Source organism: Phocoena phocoena, chromosome 3, assembly GCF_963924675.1.
Source record: "Phocoena phocoena chromosome 3, mPhoPho1.1, whole genome shotgun sequence".
In the NCBI taxonomy this organism is placed as follows: Eukaryota; Metazoa; Chordata; class Mammalia; order Artiodactyla; family Phocoenidae; genus Phocoena; species Phocoena phocoena.
This window is the reverse complement of record NC_089221.1, coordinates 169098928-169115266: the sequence shown is the minus strand read 5'-3', so window position 1 is coordinate 169115266 and position 16339 is coordinate 169098928. Positions and strand designations below refer to the sequence as shown.

General features: G+C 50.1%; 1 protein-coding gene across 4 annotated transcripts in view; it reads left to right on the top strand.

Moving 5' to 3' along the window:
- Positions 1–15550, top strand: part of SAFB (scaffold attachment factor B) — a 34369-nt gene extending 18819 nt beyond the window's left edge. For 2 of the 4 annotated variants that reach the window (XM_065874601.1, XM_065874604.1), the window contains 16 exons: positions 325–352; positions 1295–1805; positions 2229–2278; positions 3055–3149; positions 4896–5045; positions 5123–5205; positions 5521–5660; positions 5816–5904; positions 7493–7599; positions 9482–9769; positions 10918–11055; positions 11499–11541; positions 14101–14219; positions 14529–14635; positions 15019–15085; positions 15255–15550. In XM_065874601.1, coding sequence (XP_065730673.1) covers positions 325–352; positions 1295–1805; positions 2229–2278; positions 3055–3149; positions 4896–5045; positions 5123–5205; positions 5521–5660; positions 5816–5904; positions 7493–7599; positions 9482–9769; positions 10918–11055; positions 11499–11541; positions 14101–14219; positions 14529–14635; positions 15019–15085; positions 15255–15372 — 2133 coding nt within the window. In that variant the 3' untranslated portion in view covers positions 15373–15550. Of the gene's footprint in view, positions 1–324; positions 353–1294; positions 1806–2228; positions 2292–3054; positions 3150–4895; positions 5046–5122; positions 5260–5520; positions 5661–5815; positions 5905–7492; positions 7600–9481; positions 9770–10917; positions 11056–11498; positions 11542–14100; positions 14220–14528; positions 14636–15018; positions 15086–15254 lie in introns of all 4 variants that reach the window. The other 2 variants (XM_065874602.1, XM_065874600.1) reach the window with 2 other exon arrangements.
- The last annotated feature ends 789 nt before the right edge of the window (positions 15551–16339 follow it).

The window sequence follows — 16339 nt, the reverse complement described above, 5'->3', positions numbered from 1 at the left end:
CAGACAAGCATGTGATGGGTTCATCACCATTAAAAGTGATAAAATGTTGCCAGGAGCTGGGAAGTGCAGCAAAGCAAACAACACAGGAATAAACCAGGCCCTTTGAGAGGGTCCTGGGCTGTGGGGCTTGGGGCCAAGGTGAATGAGGTGGGATGCCAGCTGTGTGGGCTCTTGCCCAGAACGAGCAGGTTCTCCACCTGCTGTATTTGTGAGGTCCCTTGTCTGTGTTTTTAAAATTCCCTTTTTAGTTATTACAGTTTTTGGTGTAAATAAATTCTGGGTTTCATCCATCTGGCACAATCTTATTTATATTTTTTGTTGCAGGAAATTGAAGAGCCATCCTTGGAGCCAGGTACTGTTAAATGAAAAACTTAGCAGCGGGGTTTGGAATCATTCTAGTTTTCCACCTTCTCTAATTTGAATTCTTTAATTTTAAAAAGTTACCTTACTGTAGTATACATTGTTCTAAAGGTTTACGATCCAGAACATACCAGGATCATAGAGATTGGAAACCCAGCCATATCACCAGATCTGTGAAAGTGGCTAACTTCTCATTTCGCAAAATGTATTGGTGAGATGAAACTGTCTCATGCCTTTTTAAATGTACATGGCACTTAAACGTATGTAGAGAGAGTTTGCATGCCTCTCGAGAGCAAATACCTCTGTACCCCACAGAACAGATCTTGTGATATTGGGCAGTATCATAACTTTGTGGTTTTTAATTCAGGCAGTGCAGGCAGTGGTAGGGAGATACGGTTTAAAACATTGAGACGTAACTGGATTCCAGAAGAGGAAAGAGTTTCTTCATGAGAATTCCAAACAAATAACTGTTCACTTTCTGGACTGCAAATATCTCAGAGCACCGATGGAAGAGATTCTGGTTTTCATGTTGGACTGTTCTGTTAAAAGAAATTCAAAGAAATTTGGAAATTGAGCTGTTCAGTGAATGGTGATACATTCAGTTAAGCAACTTGGACTTTGGAAGCTAAATTTGGAAGAGTCATATATAAACGACGACAGAATGAAGACTGTCAAGAATCAGCCAGAAGGTTATGGGGGTTAAATCTCTGGGATGCTTTTCTCTTCCATGTAGCATAGAGGCTTGCTCTCGCAGGCGGTTGGAGCGCAGGTAGTGTAACCAGTGTAACTTTGTGTACCCGCGGGTTTTCCAATCTCTGTGTAGCTAGCAGTTCTCTTCGTGTTAGTGTGGCAGCCGTGCCAGTTCCACATTTGTGATTGCTTTATTTCCCTGGTAATTAAACCTTGTGCCATTCTATTCCTGTTAAATCCGTAGAAAATGAGAAAATACTCGACATTTTGGGGGAAACTTGTAAATCTGAGCCAGTAAAAGAAGAAGGTTCCGAGCTGGAGCAGCCATTTGCACAGGAAACAAGTAGCGTGGGGCCAGACAGAAAGCTTGCGGAGGAAGAGGACCTTTTTGACAGCGCCCATCCGGAGGAGGGTGATTTAGATTTGGCCAGCGAGTCAACAGCACAAGCTCAGTCGAGCAAGGCAGACACCCTGTTAGCGGTAGTGAAAAGGGAGCCCGTGGAGCAGACAGGCGATGGCGAGAGGACGGACTGTGAGCCTGTAGGGCTAGAGAAGCCAGTTGAGCAGAGTAGTAAAGCCTCAGAGCACACGGAAGCCTGTAGCGAGGAGGCCTCGGAAGCGCCCCCGGAAGCCTCAAGCCCAGACCCCAGGGATAGCAAAGAAGACGTGAAGAAGTTTGCTTTTGAAGCTTGTAATGAAGTCCCTCCGGCTCCTAAAGAGTCCTCAGCCAGTGAGGGCGCTGATCAGAAAATGAGGTTTGTTTTTTCTCAGTTTTAGACCAGACGCTATCTCCTTTTCATTGGTCGTTTAATGACACACATAAGCTGTTGTTTCTGCAATTGGCCAGCCAGACTGATGCAATTGTAGTTTACTTCTAAAGAATGTTTTATTTCTCTTTGTTTATTTTAAGCTGATTACATAATCTTTTTTCTTTTCTCAACCTATCATGGTTGTTTTCTTTAATTCTTCCTAATTATCTTTAGCCCAGCAGAATTAATTAACTCCTGTGGGTCTGAAATCTTATGGTTAGGTCAGATTTCCAATACACGTTTGTCGGGGTATCATTTTTTCAGAACTAAATTTCGGGTAGGTATGCAACCTCAGCACGTATTTTATAATTTTGAGTTTGTTTCCTGTCTGCTTCTTCCTTCTGGAGTGACATTGTCTTTTGTCTCTAGTTCTGTCGAAGATGACTTGGATACCAAAAGGCTTTCCAAAGAGGAAAAGGGTAGGTCAGCGTGGCATCGTCCCCGAGAGCATGTTTGGTCCCCACGGTGGCGGGTGTTTGGTTCTGGGCTGTCCACACCCATTTCTGCCTCACATGTGCCTGTGAGCCCGTCTTGAAGCCTTTTCTCCACTCTGTCCCCTGCTCCTCACTGCAGATTCTGGGTTGCAGGGCAGAGTTGACACATCGATTTGATGCTCATGCTTGATTTTGCCAGAGGGCTTTGAGCTCCTCCATCCTGACTGACCCTCTGATTTGCAACCTCCTTAGCCATGGTGACACTTGCAGATGGAGAAAATGCTTCGAGTTTCAGATACCTTGGGGCTGTGGGGGGCAGTTTCCCTGGTATTACAGATTTATCAACACCAGAGCCCTTTATTGATTCACTGATTGAGAAGTAGTTTTGCTGGTCCAGATTCCTCCTTAATCAGTGTTCTAAGAAGAACAAAAACCAGGGGTAGGTTGTGCTCTGTGGTTCCACACTGATAGCACCTGTCTTACATTCCAAAGTCGCCTCACTGGATTGGATGATGCCATGTGGTAGCTAAGGGACTCTCCCACGGGCTGAGCAGCCCCCGACTCGCCATAGTAATGGCGTTGCCAGTGGTCCCGTCTGCCTAGTGCGCAGAGCTTGTGTAAGGACAGTGGGCGGGGCCCCACACCCCAGCCGGCTTTGGGTACTGCTGGCATCTGGGACAAGAAGGGAAAGTGTCTGGTTTGGAATGAGACTCAGGATTTTGTTGCTGTCGTGTTTTTTACCTGAACTTTTTTTGTGATAGGTCGTAGCAGTTGTGGTAGGAATTTCTGGGTTAGTGGACTTTCTTCTACCACCAGAGCTACAGATTTGAAGAATCTTTTCAGCAAGTATGGGAAGGTAAGACCGGGGATGATATTTTTAAGCCCATGCAGTATGGCTTCTACGCGCAGATTATTGTCCCCATGCAGTGAGGACTTTGAGTGACCGTGCCGCTCTTTGACTTCACATTGCTCGTGGCAGGTCCGCCCCTCCACGGGGAGAGATGCAAGCCCAGTGGGAGTTCCCAGAGCCCACGTCCACTTTGTATTTCTCACCTTTCCCCGGCCCCCAAGCCACCACACGACTTGATACCTTTCTGAATCCATTTCTCTGGCTTTAGGCCTTAAATCCAGGGAGGGCTGTGGAGGGTGGAGCAGAGGGCAGGGTGGGAAGGTGCTGGTAGCATTTTCGTGAGATGGTGGTGATTACAGAATGAAGCTGTAGATACGGTTACAAACAAGATCTGGGGAGCCTGGCCGGTGTGGACAGCTATGGGCCCCAGCTCTGCCGCTCAGAGTTGTGTGGCCAGGGCATGTCGCCTCTCCCGTGTGAACCTCATCTCGTCACCTGGGGGCCCTCAAAGTTGCTGCCTCCTTCCGATGGCGTGTGTAACTGGAGCAGAGCTGATGGTGCCCTGCCTCTGCCCACCTGCTTTCACCCCCAGCTGGGTAGCTCTGGCCCCCTCTTCTCTGCCACCCCTGCCTGTCTCCCTCCATCCTCAGCCCAGCAGGGGTGGCCGTGACGCCCAGGTGGGCCACCTCCCCGCCTGAGTGCCAACTGCAGTCCCCCGTGTGTTGCCTTTAGTTCCTCCTCTTTCTCCCCCTTCCTCTCCCCCTTCCTCCCTATGCTTCCTGGACTCGCTTCCAGATAAACCGCTGCACCTGTGCCTCCTTGTCTCTCAGTCAGCCTTGGCCAAGTGAGACTTAGCACAGGCTCGTGTTCGTAGTAAGGGTTCAGCAATGATAACTGAGAAAACCAACGTCATTTACCTTGGTTGTTGACATTCAGGAACTAACAAGGAAAACTAAACTTGACATGTTTCTCAAAATGACTCACAACTCCCTGGGCCTCAATAATATAAGGTGGGACCCTTTTCTTGATTCTGCTGTGGCCCTCAAAGTAGATGGCTGCTCTCAGCAGGGAAGTGTCAGCCTGGAGCCTGCAGTGTCTTGGGATCACTGCTGGCTCGAATAAGGGACCAGACCACTCTGAAACCTTCCTTTGGGGGTAAGACTCCATGTGGCACAGTGAATCTGAATACTGGCCATGGCCACTGGTTCCAGTGGGACCTCTCCTGAGCTGTGGTGTCTTCTGCCATAAAAGGGTGTTCCTAACTTCAGCTTACTGAGGTGGTTGGGAGAGTTAAATAGCATATAAGGATGTATCTGTAGTGCCTGAAACATCTCTTTGAATTTGTTTTGTTAGTAGTAGGATGGGCTCTTCATTACAGAGCGCTCTTTATGAACCTGTCCCGTCGCTCCTTCTGTAGATATGTTTTCCTACTTCATTGGCCACGTAGATAACTGCATATTCAGAAACATTGCTTTGCAAATTTTACATAGTGTTAACGGCATGCTGGCCGGACTCTGCCTTCTGCTTCACTTTCTCTGTCGTCCACGCTGTCATCCTGGTGCCTAGAGGAGCAGGCAGGATGGAGGAGGAGCAGCCAGACAGGAGCATTACCCTCCCCAGCCTCTACCTGCTACTTGTCCACCTGTCCTCAGGGTCTCTGGTGGGGGGCGGGGGGGGCGCAGCATGAACTGCAGTGTCGGGATCTGTGGGCGGGCTTCGTGTCCGAGCCATATTTGTGTGCTTTCCTTCAAGGTGGTGGGCGCCAAGGTTGTGACCAACGCCCGGAGTCCTGGAGCTCGCTGCTACGGCTTTGTTACCATGTCCACCGCGGAAGAGGCCACAAAATGCATTAACCACCTGCACAAAACAGAGCTCCACGGGAAGATGATCTCAGTAGAAAAAGTAAGGGGCTGTTTTCTTCCCGGGATGTGACCATGTTAGGAAATAAGGTAATACTTCCACCTGATTCTCTTTTTCAGGCAAAAAATGAACCTGCTGGGAAGAAAACTTCTGACAAAAGAGAAGGGGAGGGGAAAAAAGAGAAGTCTAGCAATGCTGACAGGTATTACTCTTCCCGAGGGGATTGTGGCCAAGGTGACCCTTTTCTTCATTTCACGTCCTTCACGTTTTCCACGGATGGGGAAGGCTGTGAGGCCCTCACCCCCTTTACTTTTCTGCATTCGTTGAGGACGGTTTCACCACTAGTCCTGGGAGATGACTCCAGTCCCTCTGCAGGCTCCTTGTTCTCCATCCTATTGATGCCTTTGAGGCAGCCTCCTCATCACTTGGTGCTCATTGCAAGAGTCCTGTCATCGTCACTGGCTTTTTTCCCTCGATATCTCTTCTCACCCACTTGTGTCTGGGGTGTTATTTTTAGATCTGCAAACCTTAAGAGAGAAGAGAAGCCCGACAGAAAAGATGATGCTAAAAAGAGTGAAGATGGAAGTGGAGAAAAGAGCAAAGATCAGGATGATCAGAAACCTGGCCCTTCAGAACGATCTCGAACCACAAAATCAGGTAGCTGACCGATGGGTATGGGAGATTTCACCTTGTGTTCTGTTCCTAGCTGGTGTGGTTAGTTGGCAACACAAACTACATTTGTTGCCTATGGAGTTGATTGTTGTTCCTCATTTGGAGGTGCTGCTTCTTATCTTGCTCCTTTCTTCCTGTAGGAAGTCGAGGAACTGAGCGGACTGTGGTGATGGATAAATCTAAAGGTGTACCTGTTATCAGTGTCAAAACATCAGGATCCAAAGACAGAGTGAGTGTTCCTTTCCCACCTAGGGTATTTATTTCCTCTGACGTTCCTATGTGTGTTTTAGGGGCTTCTTGAGCTTGAGAAAAGTTGTCAGCCTTTTCAAAATGTAGGTTTTTTTGAACTTTAAAAATGGGAAAGTTTAAAAGCTTTGCTTCATAGTTTGTATGATAAGAATTGTTGCTTTTTCATCTTTTATAACTAATTTTCAAATTCAGTTATGGGAGTGGTTGGCTATGTTTGCCTGAATCAGGGTACAGTAGTCCATTTTCCTTGCCAGCCTGGAAGTTTCAGCAGCTCTCATCGTGCATTCCTAAACCCCCGTGTGACCCAGCCAGCCTTCCGGCCCACCTTTACAGCCAGTCCATACTCTAACTACTTGCAGATGCTCCACAGAACACGGAATCCACAGAGTGCCAGTCTTAGGTTCTTACCACTTCACTCTGCCTGCCACTGGGGTCATGGGTAGCTGTTGATATTCATACGTTCAACTTTTGACAGGCTTACAACTTTGATGGATGTGGGTCCAGGTCCCCAAGGCTACCCACATTCTGAGATCCACTGGGGGCCCCCCTGGACTCAGCACATAGTTGTAGTCACAGTCAAGATTGGCTTCAGTGATGGCAGAGAGGATACACAGCTGGGCAAGTGGGGAAAGACAGGTGTGGGGAGTCTGGAGGGGACACTGCCGGCTCCTTTGTGTTCTCCCTCCCGTGATGGCTCCCGCAACAGCGACAGTGCAGCCGCTTGAGGATGATACTTCTGCCCAGGGAGGCCCGTTGTAGCCTCAGCTCCCAGGGTTTTTACTGGGGCTGGTCACGTAGGCCCCTCTCCAGGCAAGTACCGAAGGAGAGCAGGTTTTCAGCAGAAATCATCGTTTGCATGGTCTGGGCACAGTGAACCACCTTTGCCAGTTAACTCTTGACTAGGGACACTCTGAAAGCCAAGTTCTCTAACACCAGCCTCAGGCCTGCCATGTTAACCTGTGCTGCCCAGAAGATAAACCGTTTAAGCTTCTGAATGTTGTGGACCATTTGCAAGCTGACATTTCTATTATGGCATTTCAGTCTGCCTGTGTTTGTGCAAATATTTTACTGTGTTAGGGCGGTTTCCCCTTACTTTATAATAAATGATGTAGAATGGCAAATTGGAAGTGTGAATTTGAGGGCTGAGGCGGGTAGATCTCAAAAAATAATGCAGTTGGCACAAATAAGGAATCCTCAAACATACCAGAAGCAGCCTCAATTGGGCATCGCTGCATGTTTAATATTAAAGAATGTGTTTGGGACGCAAAAGACAAAGTGAAAAAAAATACTTTTTTATCTTACAAAAAGTTTCTGGTAAGATACTCGTTTCCATTTGACTAGTGAAAGAACTCGATGAGTCATATTTTAGCATTAAATGGTAATGACAGTCTGTGACTCTGAATTACGATAAGCAAACATGAAGTTCCTTAGGAGAGAAGGCTTTGTTATCTGATTGTTTCGTTAAACGTTCATCTTCTCTTCTGATCTTGGATGCTTGGACCTGGACACACCTGATTCTTCCTGTTGTTGTTTCTACCTTAACTTTTCAATGTTTCTTGGTGAACCAGGTTTCCAAGAGCCAGGATCGCAAATCGGCTAGCAGGGAGAAGCGGTCTGTTGTGTCCTTTGATAAAGTCAAAGAGTCGAGGAAGTCACGAGACTCAGAGTCCCGCAGGTGAGTCAGAATCCAGGAATGTGGACTGGTTTGGGTGTTGCCGTTGACTGGTGATAACTCTGTCCTGGGAGGATATTTTCAAGTCCCCTGTGGGTGGAATATTGCTTTAAACTTCTGCTCCTTTGGCTTTTAGTTCACAGACTTCCTGTGCACTGGCTTCCTTCTGTGACTTTTTTCAAACTGTTTTCTCAGACAGATATTTTGAAGATTCTGGGAGGTAGCAATGGCAGGGAGATGGAATGCTTTCCTGGGACGGTAGTGCTAGTTAACAGAACATAGCAAATTTGCTCCAGAAGCTGTGAATAGGGAAAAACAGTAGGACAGACCCAGTGAGAGAGCTGAGAGGTCCTCATCCTTAAATAAGCCCAAGACAAGGTCCTCATAATTTTTAAAAACTAAACAGAAATGACGTCGATCACGTTGAGTGACAGTTAATGTTTCCTATCAAGAAAAAAAATTTTAACTGTAGTTTAAAAAGTAAGAACCATTAGTAAAAAGGCTAGCAGAATGAGACTGAGAAAGGGGGCAGGAGCACTGTTTTCTGTAGTACGCCGTACAGAACTTTGTGCTGGAAAGGGAAAGGCAGTGGGCAGAGAAAAAGTGCGGTTTTGATGAAGTAATTAGCAAATGAGTAGAACTGACCCGTGTGCGTGTGGGAGTTTAACATGATAAAAGTGACATTTCCCACTAGTGAGAAAAGGACGGGCTCGCCCCAGAATGGCTTCAGGTCACTTGGCTGTGCCTTCGGACAGTCCTTTGGATCTCTGGCTCACATCACTACAAATTGTCAACATAAACTGCTGGCTGAACATAAACATAAAAATTAGTTATCCGTGTAATGCAAAAGTAAATATATTTATGAGTTTGAACTTTTGAAAGGACTGAAAACTTATAAAGGAGAGGTAGACTAAATTAAAATTTCTATACAATGAAAGACCAAAGAGAAAGTGCAGAGATGTGTGACAGATGGTAGTAAAGGTGTTTTTGAAATAGATAAAAAATAACCTGATAGAAGATGGACAGAAGGGGCTGTGTACATATGGTCATGAAACATGAAACGTCGTTCAGCCTCACCAGGCATCAGCGACATGCAGGTGAAAACTGCAGTGAGACTGGTTTTCCATCCATTATTTTGATCTGAAATACAGTGGGGGGAGATGGATGCTTGTAGTGGTGGGAGTGACCTGTCCGGGGGCACAGCAGCCTGGAGAGCGGTCCCGAGGTAGCATGGGCTTCTGAATCCTGGTGTTCCAGACCGAGCAATGCCACTTCCCCCAACTTGCCTGAGAGGAACCTGTGCTAAGAAAATGGGGCGGGGTGGCCATTTTCCTGAGGCTGGGTACAACCAGAAGGCCCATGTCTGCGAGTGGTCATGTAAACTGTGGCCTCTCACTCCGTGGGCTCCTTCCCAAAAGCATGCCGTACATCTGTCGAGGTGGGGACACACAGGGTCCAGGACATGGTGCCTGAAAGCAAGGAAGCTGCAGCCATTTTTTTCTAAGACGCAGACACAAAGTAAGGCAAGATTAGACATTTCTGCTGGTATGATTATGTGTCTAAACACAGAGCAGAGGATAGACAGGAGACAACCTGGCAGCTGTACACGGAGACTGGAGGGAAGCGCGCTGGGCACCATCAGTATCACCTGCAAAAGCAGGCTGTCAGTGCCCTCAGCCTTGGCGGGGTCCTGCACAGCCGGGCTGCGTCCACCACCCAGCGGCCGCTGGCCCTTGTTGCTAAGTGTATCTGCAGCCCGGGCCCCCCATCCCACCCCAGGGCGGAGCCGTGGCTCCATCCATAGCTCCCCCTGCTGGGAGAGGCCCTCAGCACTGGGCGCTGCTGCGGCTCCTAGGCCCTTGCAGCCTCTACTCTTTGCCTCCAGGGTGCGCGAGCGCAGTGAGCGAGAGCAGTGCATGCAAGCGCAGCTGGAGCGGGAGGAGCGCAAGCGGCTGCTCATCGCCCGCGAGAGGCTGGCTTTCCACAGACATCGCCTGGAGCGGGAGCGGCTGGAGCGGGAGCGGCTGGAGCGCGAGCGCATGCGCGTGGAGCACGAGCGCAGGCGCGAGCAGGAGCGCATCCACCACGAGCGCGAGGAGCTGCGGCGCCAACAGGAGCTGCGCTATGAGCAGGAGCGGCGGCCCGCCGTGCGGAGGCCCTACGACGACGGGCGGTAAGCCACGCCACTCCTAGCCGCCGCCCCTGAGGTGGTCCCTGGTGTTTAGAATTGTGCTGTGGTCCCCAGAGTCCTGTTAACAAAACGATTTTTACTTAAAAGGAAGCACAGGTACTTGTTACGGTCAAATTTGGTATTACTTCATCTGGGAACCTGAGATAGTTTGAAATCCATGGAGAAATGGTTGGATAAAGTGGTGCTTATTAAATCATTAGGTTCAGGTCCCAGCACAGACCACCGCCCCCTCCCCCAGGAAGGAGTTCAGACACCCAGAGCAGCACATAACACATGGGGCTGGGCACGCGGCCAGCACCTCCTTCTGGGCACCTTCCAGGTTTTGTAATCATTGCAGTAATTTGTGTTGGTTCATTCTGTTAATGAGATCGGTTTTAATTCCCCAGACACGCTGATGTGCCATACAAATAGTAAAACGCTAACCACCAGTGACAGGCCTGTCTCAGAGCTTGCTGTCAGGAGTCTGGGGTGATAATCCTAGCAATGACCCTGTCCACTTTTCCACATGCGTGGTGTCTTGGGGCAGACTGCCTGGTGGTGTGTGCTTGTTCCTTTGCTTTAATCTTTCTGCTGGCATGGGTTAGAGAGGTCCCTGTGTAATGTAACAGGGAGACTTCTGTAAAGTGCCTTTAAGGTGTCTTAGGACTTTTCATGCATTTTACAAGATACTGAGGGGAGAGTCTGTTATGGTCAGAAATGTTTTTGAACCAGTACATTTCAAGTGCTACTGAAAGTCCTCCCCACCTGGTGTCTGCTGGGTCAAGTCTGCATTGGGATAGAAGGACAGCAGTGTACTAATAATTGTCCTGGTAGACTGGCCGACCCTCATGGCCGTGAGAGGTTCCCAGAGGGGATCTGCTGACACCCACTTCACTGATCCCCTCCTACAGGGAGACCTGAGCTTTTCTGTGGGGGACAAGGGGCATGTGGGGTAAGAGAGAATGGAGCCCTTCAGTCACATCCCACGTCACCCCTCCAGGCACTATCAGCTCATGTGGGCGCTAATGATAAAGTTCCTTCTCGTTCTGTGAAGTGATAGGGGCAGTGGGAGGGTCAAGTTTACCAGCTTCCGCGAAGGTAATCTATTTGGAGGGGGAAATGCATGTCCTCTTTCTTGCTTCCTCTCCTAGGCGAGATGATGCTTACTGGCCAGAAGCTAAGCGGGCCGCCCTGGATGAGCGTTATCATTCTGACTTCAACCGCCAGGACCGCTTCCACGACTTTGACCACAGGGACCGGGGCCGCTACCCTGACCACTCAGTCGACAGGTCAGCCACTGACCCTGCTTGCTTGATGCATGTTTTCTTTGTCTTGGTTCATTCTTTTCTTTTTTTTTAATTTTTTTTAATGTGGACCATTTTAAAAATCTTTATTGAATTTGTTACAATATTGCTTCTGTTTTACGTTTTCGTTTTTTGGCCCCGAGCCATGGGATCTTTCTTAGCTCCGCAACCAAGGATCAAACCCTAGGCCCCTTCGTTGGAAGGCAAAGTCTTAACCACTGGACCACCAGGGAAGTCCCTGTCCTGGTTCATTCTTAATGACAAAGAGCTCAAGTGGCTCTTCTAGGTTCTAGGCTTCTAGGTAGCCAGCCCACTTGAACCAGCAGAGTGTGTGTGAATTACCTGGGTTCAAGTGGAAATGTATTCCGTTCGGGGACTTAACCAACCTATCTTTCTCCTTATGCTTTCATTTAAATTGCTTTTTTCAGGAGAGAAGGTTCAAGGTCAATCATGGGAGAAAGAGAAGGACAGGTAAGTCAGAAGCTGTGATTGTAGCCACAGTTTTCCCTGTACAGTTGGTTCTCTTCCCTTTGCCTGCCTTCTTCCTCCTCCACCTGAGTTAGAGGAAGAACGAGTAAGGGAGTGCGGCACCTGCAACGTTCTGTGGGATGACCGTGTGAATAGCTTGTGCTTTGTGCTGGCCCAAAATTCAAACAAGTATTCTGAAGCCTTGTTTGGCTTTGACCCTAAGGTTCTATACACCTTAGTGACTACACCGGTAGTAAAGTGCTGGAGAGCCTTGCATGAGGCTGGCAGGCTCTGTTGGGATGTGCCTTGTGACCCACAGCACTGACTAGACACGATGCCTCGTGTCACGGAGCCCGAGTGCACCTGGAGTGTCAGTGGTCGCAGGGTTAACCCGCCCCCGCTGAGCCTCTGGAAACAACTGAGTCAGGCCCACATGTTTTCTCTTTGCAGGATGAACACATTAGAAAACAAGCTCAGTTTTCTCCTTTTTTCCTATCTTACATTTAGATTGAGAACTTCCCCAAAGAGCCTTGACTTCTTAGTGGGTTTCCTTGGAGAATCAGAGGGATGAGGGAAAGTTGTGGTCAGGGCATCATTCTGGCAGAATCGCTGCCCCGTGGGTCGGTCTTCTCCCTGACTACAGCACAGACGTTCAGTCCTATCCTCCCTCCATGCCTGAGAACATGGCTGGGAATGGCTAAGCTCCTTGACTGCATCTGAGGAGTTCGCTGCCACCTCAGGAGCAATTCCATGACCCTCACGGGATTCCTGTTTCTCTGCTCCCAGGCATAAATCTCCCATGCAGCTAAATGTACCCCTAGTGTCATGGGTTTCCTTTGGCGGAGACGTTGAGCACAGTGGTTAAATGTCCAGGCTCCAGAATCAGGACCAGGGTCACATCGCCATGCCACCACTTCTGCTGAGGCTGTTTCTCCAGCTGTGAAAGGAGGGGAGGGAGGGTGAGGTGGAGTGGGGGGTTAAATGAGATGACATACGTGTCTGCGGCAAGTGTTTGCCCAGTCCTGCCGTGTTGCTCTTGATCATGGATAGCTATTCTCATCTGATTAGATAGTGCTCTCCTGACTGAGAGGAGTGTTTGTGTTCTCACATCCATAATCACAAGTAAGACACAACTGCTGCCCCGAACAGCAAATGGTGACATCTGACACAGAAAGGGAAAACCAGCACAGGCCTCAGGGCCTTGTTGGACTGGTCCGTGGGTGGGTGGGTTGTTAGACAGGAGAAGGTTGGTTAAATTTTAAAACACCAGGGAGAGATGGGAATGGGCTTTAAATAACTAGGTCTTGCTGAGATGAACTTCCATCCTTTAAATGTTTGTCTGATTAGTCTTCAGAAGGCTATTGATAAAAGGTCATTCTTAAATGTTTGTCCAAAATGAAATGAAGCTGTGTAAAGCATGAGCTATAATTTTTTTTAAGTCAGTGCACTTTGAAGGTTGTTCGTAGAACGACTTGCGGAATCCCATTTGAGAGCCCTTGTTACATTTGTCAGCACTGACTTTCCTGGACACGTTGGCTTGTGATTTTGCCCCTTGAAGGAACAATGTTCTATTTTGTCTATCTTGTAAGATTGACCCCCTTTTGTTGTGTTTAGGGCGGTGTGGGCACACATTTGGGGACGAGCGGCCGTGGGGAGCAGGCAGTGGTGCTGCCTAGTGCGCCGAGGGCCATGAAGTCAGGGCTCCCATGTGGAGCCACCGTGTACCTGCCCTGGCCCGGGAGATTCCCATGGATGCAGACGGGGACAGGGCCGCTGGGGCGGGACCCCAAGGAGCTTCGTTACCAGGACGCCTTTCTCCTTCCTTCTCAGTTAGACCATAGTCCTGGGGCAAAAGCCCCAAAGCCACAGACCAGGTTTGTGGAACAAGAGAACAGGGCTGTGGAGCCAGAGCCACCTCGCCAGCTCCGTGAAAGTCAGCCTGGGCCTTCTTGCAGCCGGCAGGGACGGGCTTGGGTTGAAGGGAAAGGGGCTAGAGTATGAGGTGTCCTCTTTCATCCTCCTGGGGTCTGTGCCGGCCAAGCAGTTCACGTGGCCATGCCACTGAGTAAGCCGCTGGGCTGCCAAGGAGTCGTGTCTGGACAAAGCAGGACAGGATGCCAGGCCCCGGAGTGAATCATGTCAAAGGATCCCTGGTGGCTCTTCTGCTCTGGTGGCTCCCTGATTATATTCTGAGCGCACAAGCACCTGGCACAGCGTGGTCCATTCCTGGTGTGGGGCAGTCGCTCAGCCCCAGCACGCTTCAGTTCATTGGTGCCTGAATCTCTGCCTTCTGATTAGGGAGAACCTAATTTGGTCTTGGGCTCCATGAGCACTGCTCCTCCCCAGGCCTTGAGCAGACTTCGGGGGTGCGGCTGTGTTGTGCCAGCTGAAGGGTCCTGTGTGGCCCCAGACAGTGTAAAGAAGGCCTGCGGGCACTGTCTTGGGCCTGCAGGGGCTCCTGTCTGAGTCATTGTCCTTGTCATTATTAACTTGTTGCTCCAAAGGCCCTGGGATCCAGGGTTGTACTGAGGCCTTCTTTCGTTTTGACCCTTTAACGTCCAGCATTACCCCGAACGCCACGGAGGACCAGAGCGCCACGGACGGGATTCCCGTGATGGGTGGGGCGGATACAGCTCTGACAAGAGGATGAGCGAGGGCCGGGGGCTGCCTCCTCCCCCCAGGTTTGTGTCTCACGTCCCATGGTGCCCGCCGGGGCCTCTCACCCAGCTGGCAGGATTGGTGTGTCTGGCTGAGGACCCCTGGTCTTGGGCATAAGCTGAGTGCGGGCCCAGTGCACTCGCCACGGCCCAGGCTGCCTCTGAGTTCTCTGAGCAACATCGGATCGAATGCCATTTCCGTTCCCCCGCAGCACCCGTTGCTCAAAGGGCTGAGGTCACAAAGTGCTAAACGCACCCTCTCAAACCCAGTGCCATTGCTCTCCTGGAGGGCAGAGGTGGGGGCAATCCAAATCAGAGATGTCTTTCTCCAAGGGGCAGACGTGAGTGGGGGGACCACAGCCGAAGAATGGAGGATGACCGTGCGTGGCAGGGCGCTGCTGACGGAGGCATGATGGACAGGGACCATAGGAGGTGGCAAGGTGAGGACTGGCCCTTGGCCAAGGCGCATCTGTCTCGGTGGAGAAGCATCCGGGAAGCTGGGGTTGCCCCTGCTGTACGTCGGGCACTGCTCGTGAGGGCGGGAGCAGCTTTCTCTGCTCTCCCTAGCGTGTGGCCTTGCTCCTTACGGCCTGGGTGGGTGAATGGGTGAGGTCTGGCACAGGAGGTGTGCCACAGGTGCCGTAGCTCCTCTTCACCGTGACTTAGCAAGGAGAGTGGGTGTGGGCAATCCGTGTGCTCACACATCCTCCACGGACTGACCTGTGGCTCAAGAAAGGGACTGGAGTTGTCTGAGCCCCGTGTCCTCTGAACTTGACGTCCTGTGCCTGGAGGCACTGTGTGAAAACTGTTCCTTGTTTTCCAGGCGGTGAGAGAAGTATGTCTGGTCACTCGGGGCCAGGTCACATGATGAACCGGGGAGGCATGTCGGGGTAAGGCGCATTGTCACCGGTCTTGTCTTTGCTTGTGGGCTCGCATCAGTGAAGGTGCTGTGTGCTTGGGTGGGTGTCACTGCTGCTAAAAGGAAGGAGGCCTCAGAGAGCACAGGCACAGGGCAGAGCCCACTGAGTGAAAAATAAAAATATTTTGCCTTTGTTTCAGGCGTGGCAGCTTTGCCCCCGGGGGGGCCTCTCGGGGCCATGTGATCCCTCGTGGCGGCTTCGGGGGCCAGAACCGGGGGAGCCGACCCAACGACGCCCGCTTCACTCGCCGCTACTAAGTGCTTGGGCTCCTGTGTTATGTCACGTGGCAACAAGAATATGTTCTGTTAAGAGTTCCCTTAAACTGTGTACAATAATTTTTTTTTTATCTGCTGCCATATTGTAGCTCAATACAATGTGAATTTGTTTTTTGTTTTTTTTTTGGTTTTTTGTAATAAATGTGTTTCTGTTCACATACCCTTTATTTAAAGCGTCGTGTCTTTTTATTTTCACGTCTTTAAGTAAAATGAAATCATACTCATAAGTGCTAAGCCACAGCCCTTCTTTCAGGGAAAGAGGATGGAAAGGGGCAGCTTTCGGGGACTGTTGGGTTTTCCAGAAGCACTTTGCCAGCAGCACACACCTTCCAGCCTGCGTGAGCCTGGGCCCAGAGTTCATAGGACCGTCTGGGTCGTGTGTCTCAGCCGTCTGGCCTTCCTCAGGGGCCTTGTGACATACCTCAGATGTTTGTTCCAATCGCCCACATTTTGCCTCCATGTATGACACCCTTGCTGAACGGGCTGTTTTGTGGGTTTTGTGTGGTAAAATACACGTAACATGAAATTGACCATTTTAACCATTTAAGGGTAGAGTTCAGTGGCATTATGTACATTCTCAGCGTCATACAACCATCCCCACCGTCCATCTCCAGAACTTTTCTTTCTTCCCAAACTAAAACTCTGTCCCCATCAAACACTCAGTCCCCAGCCCCCTGGCCCCCACCACCTACTTTCTGTCTTTGAATCTGACTCCTCTAGGGACCTCGTGAGTGGGACTGCATCCTCGCGGGGAGGAGAGATGACCACGTGTGCCGTGAGAGGAGCAGAAGAGCTGTTGGACACCAGGTGATGAAGTCCACCAGGTGATGAAGTCCACCTTGGGGAGTGGCAGGGGCCGGAGAGGAAAGAGGAGCCGGGACAGAGGAGTCCGAGTCGGGGCGGGGGGTCTCACCCCACATAAGGTGCAGATGTGTTCAGGGTTCAAGGG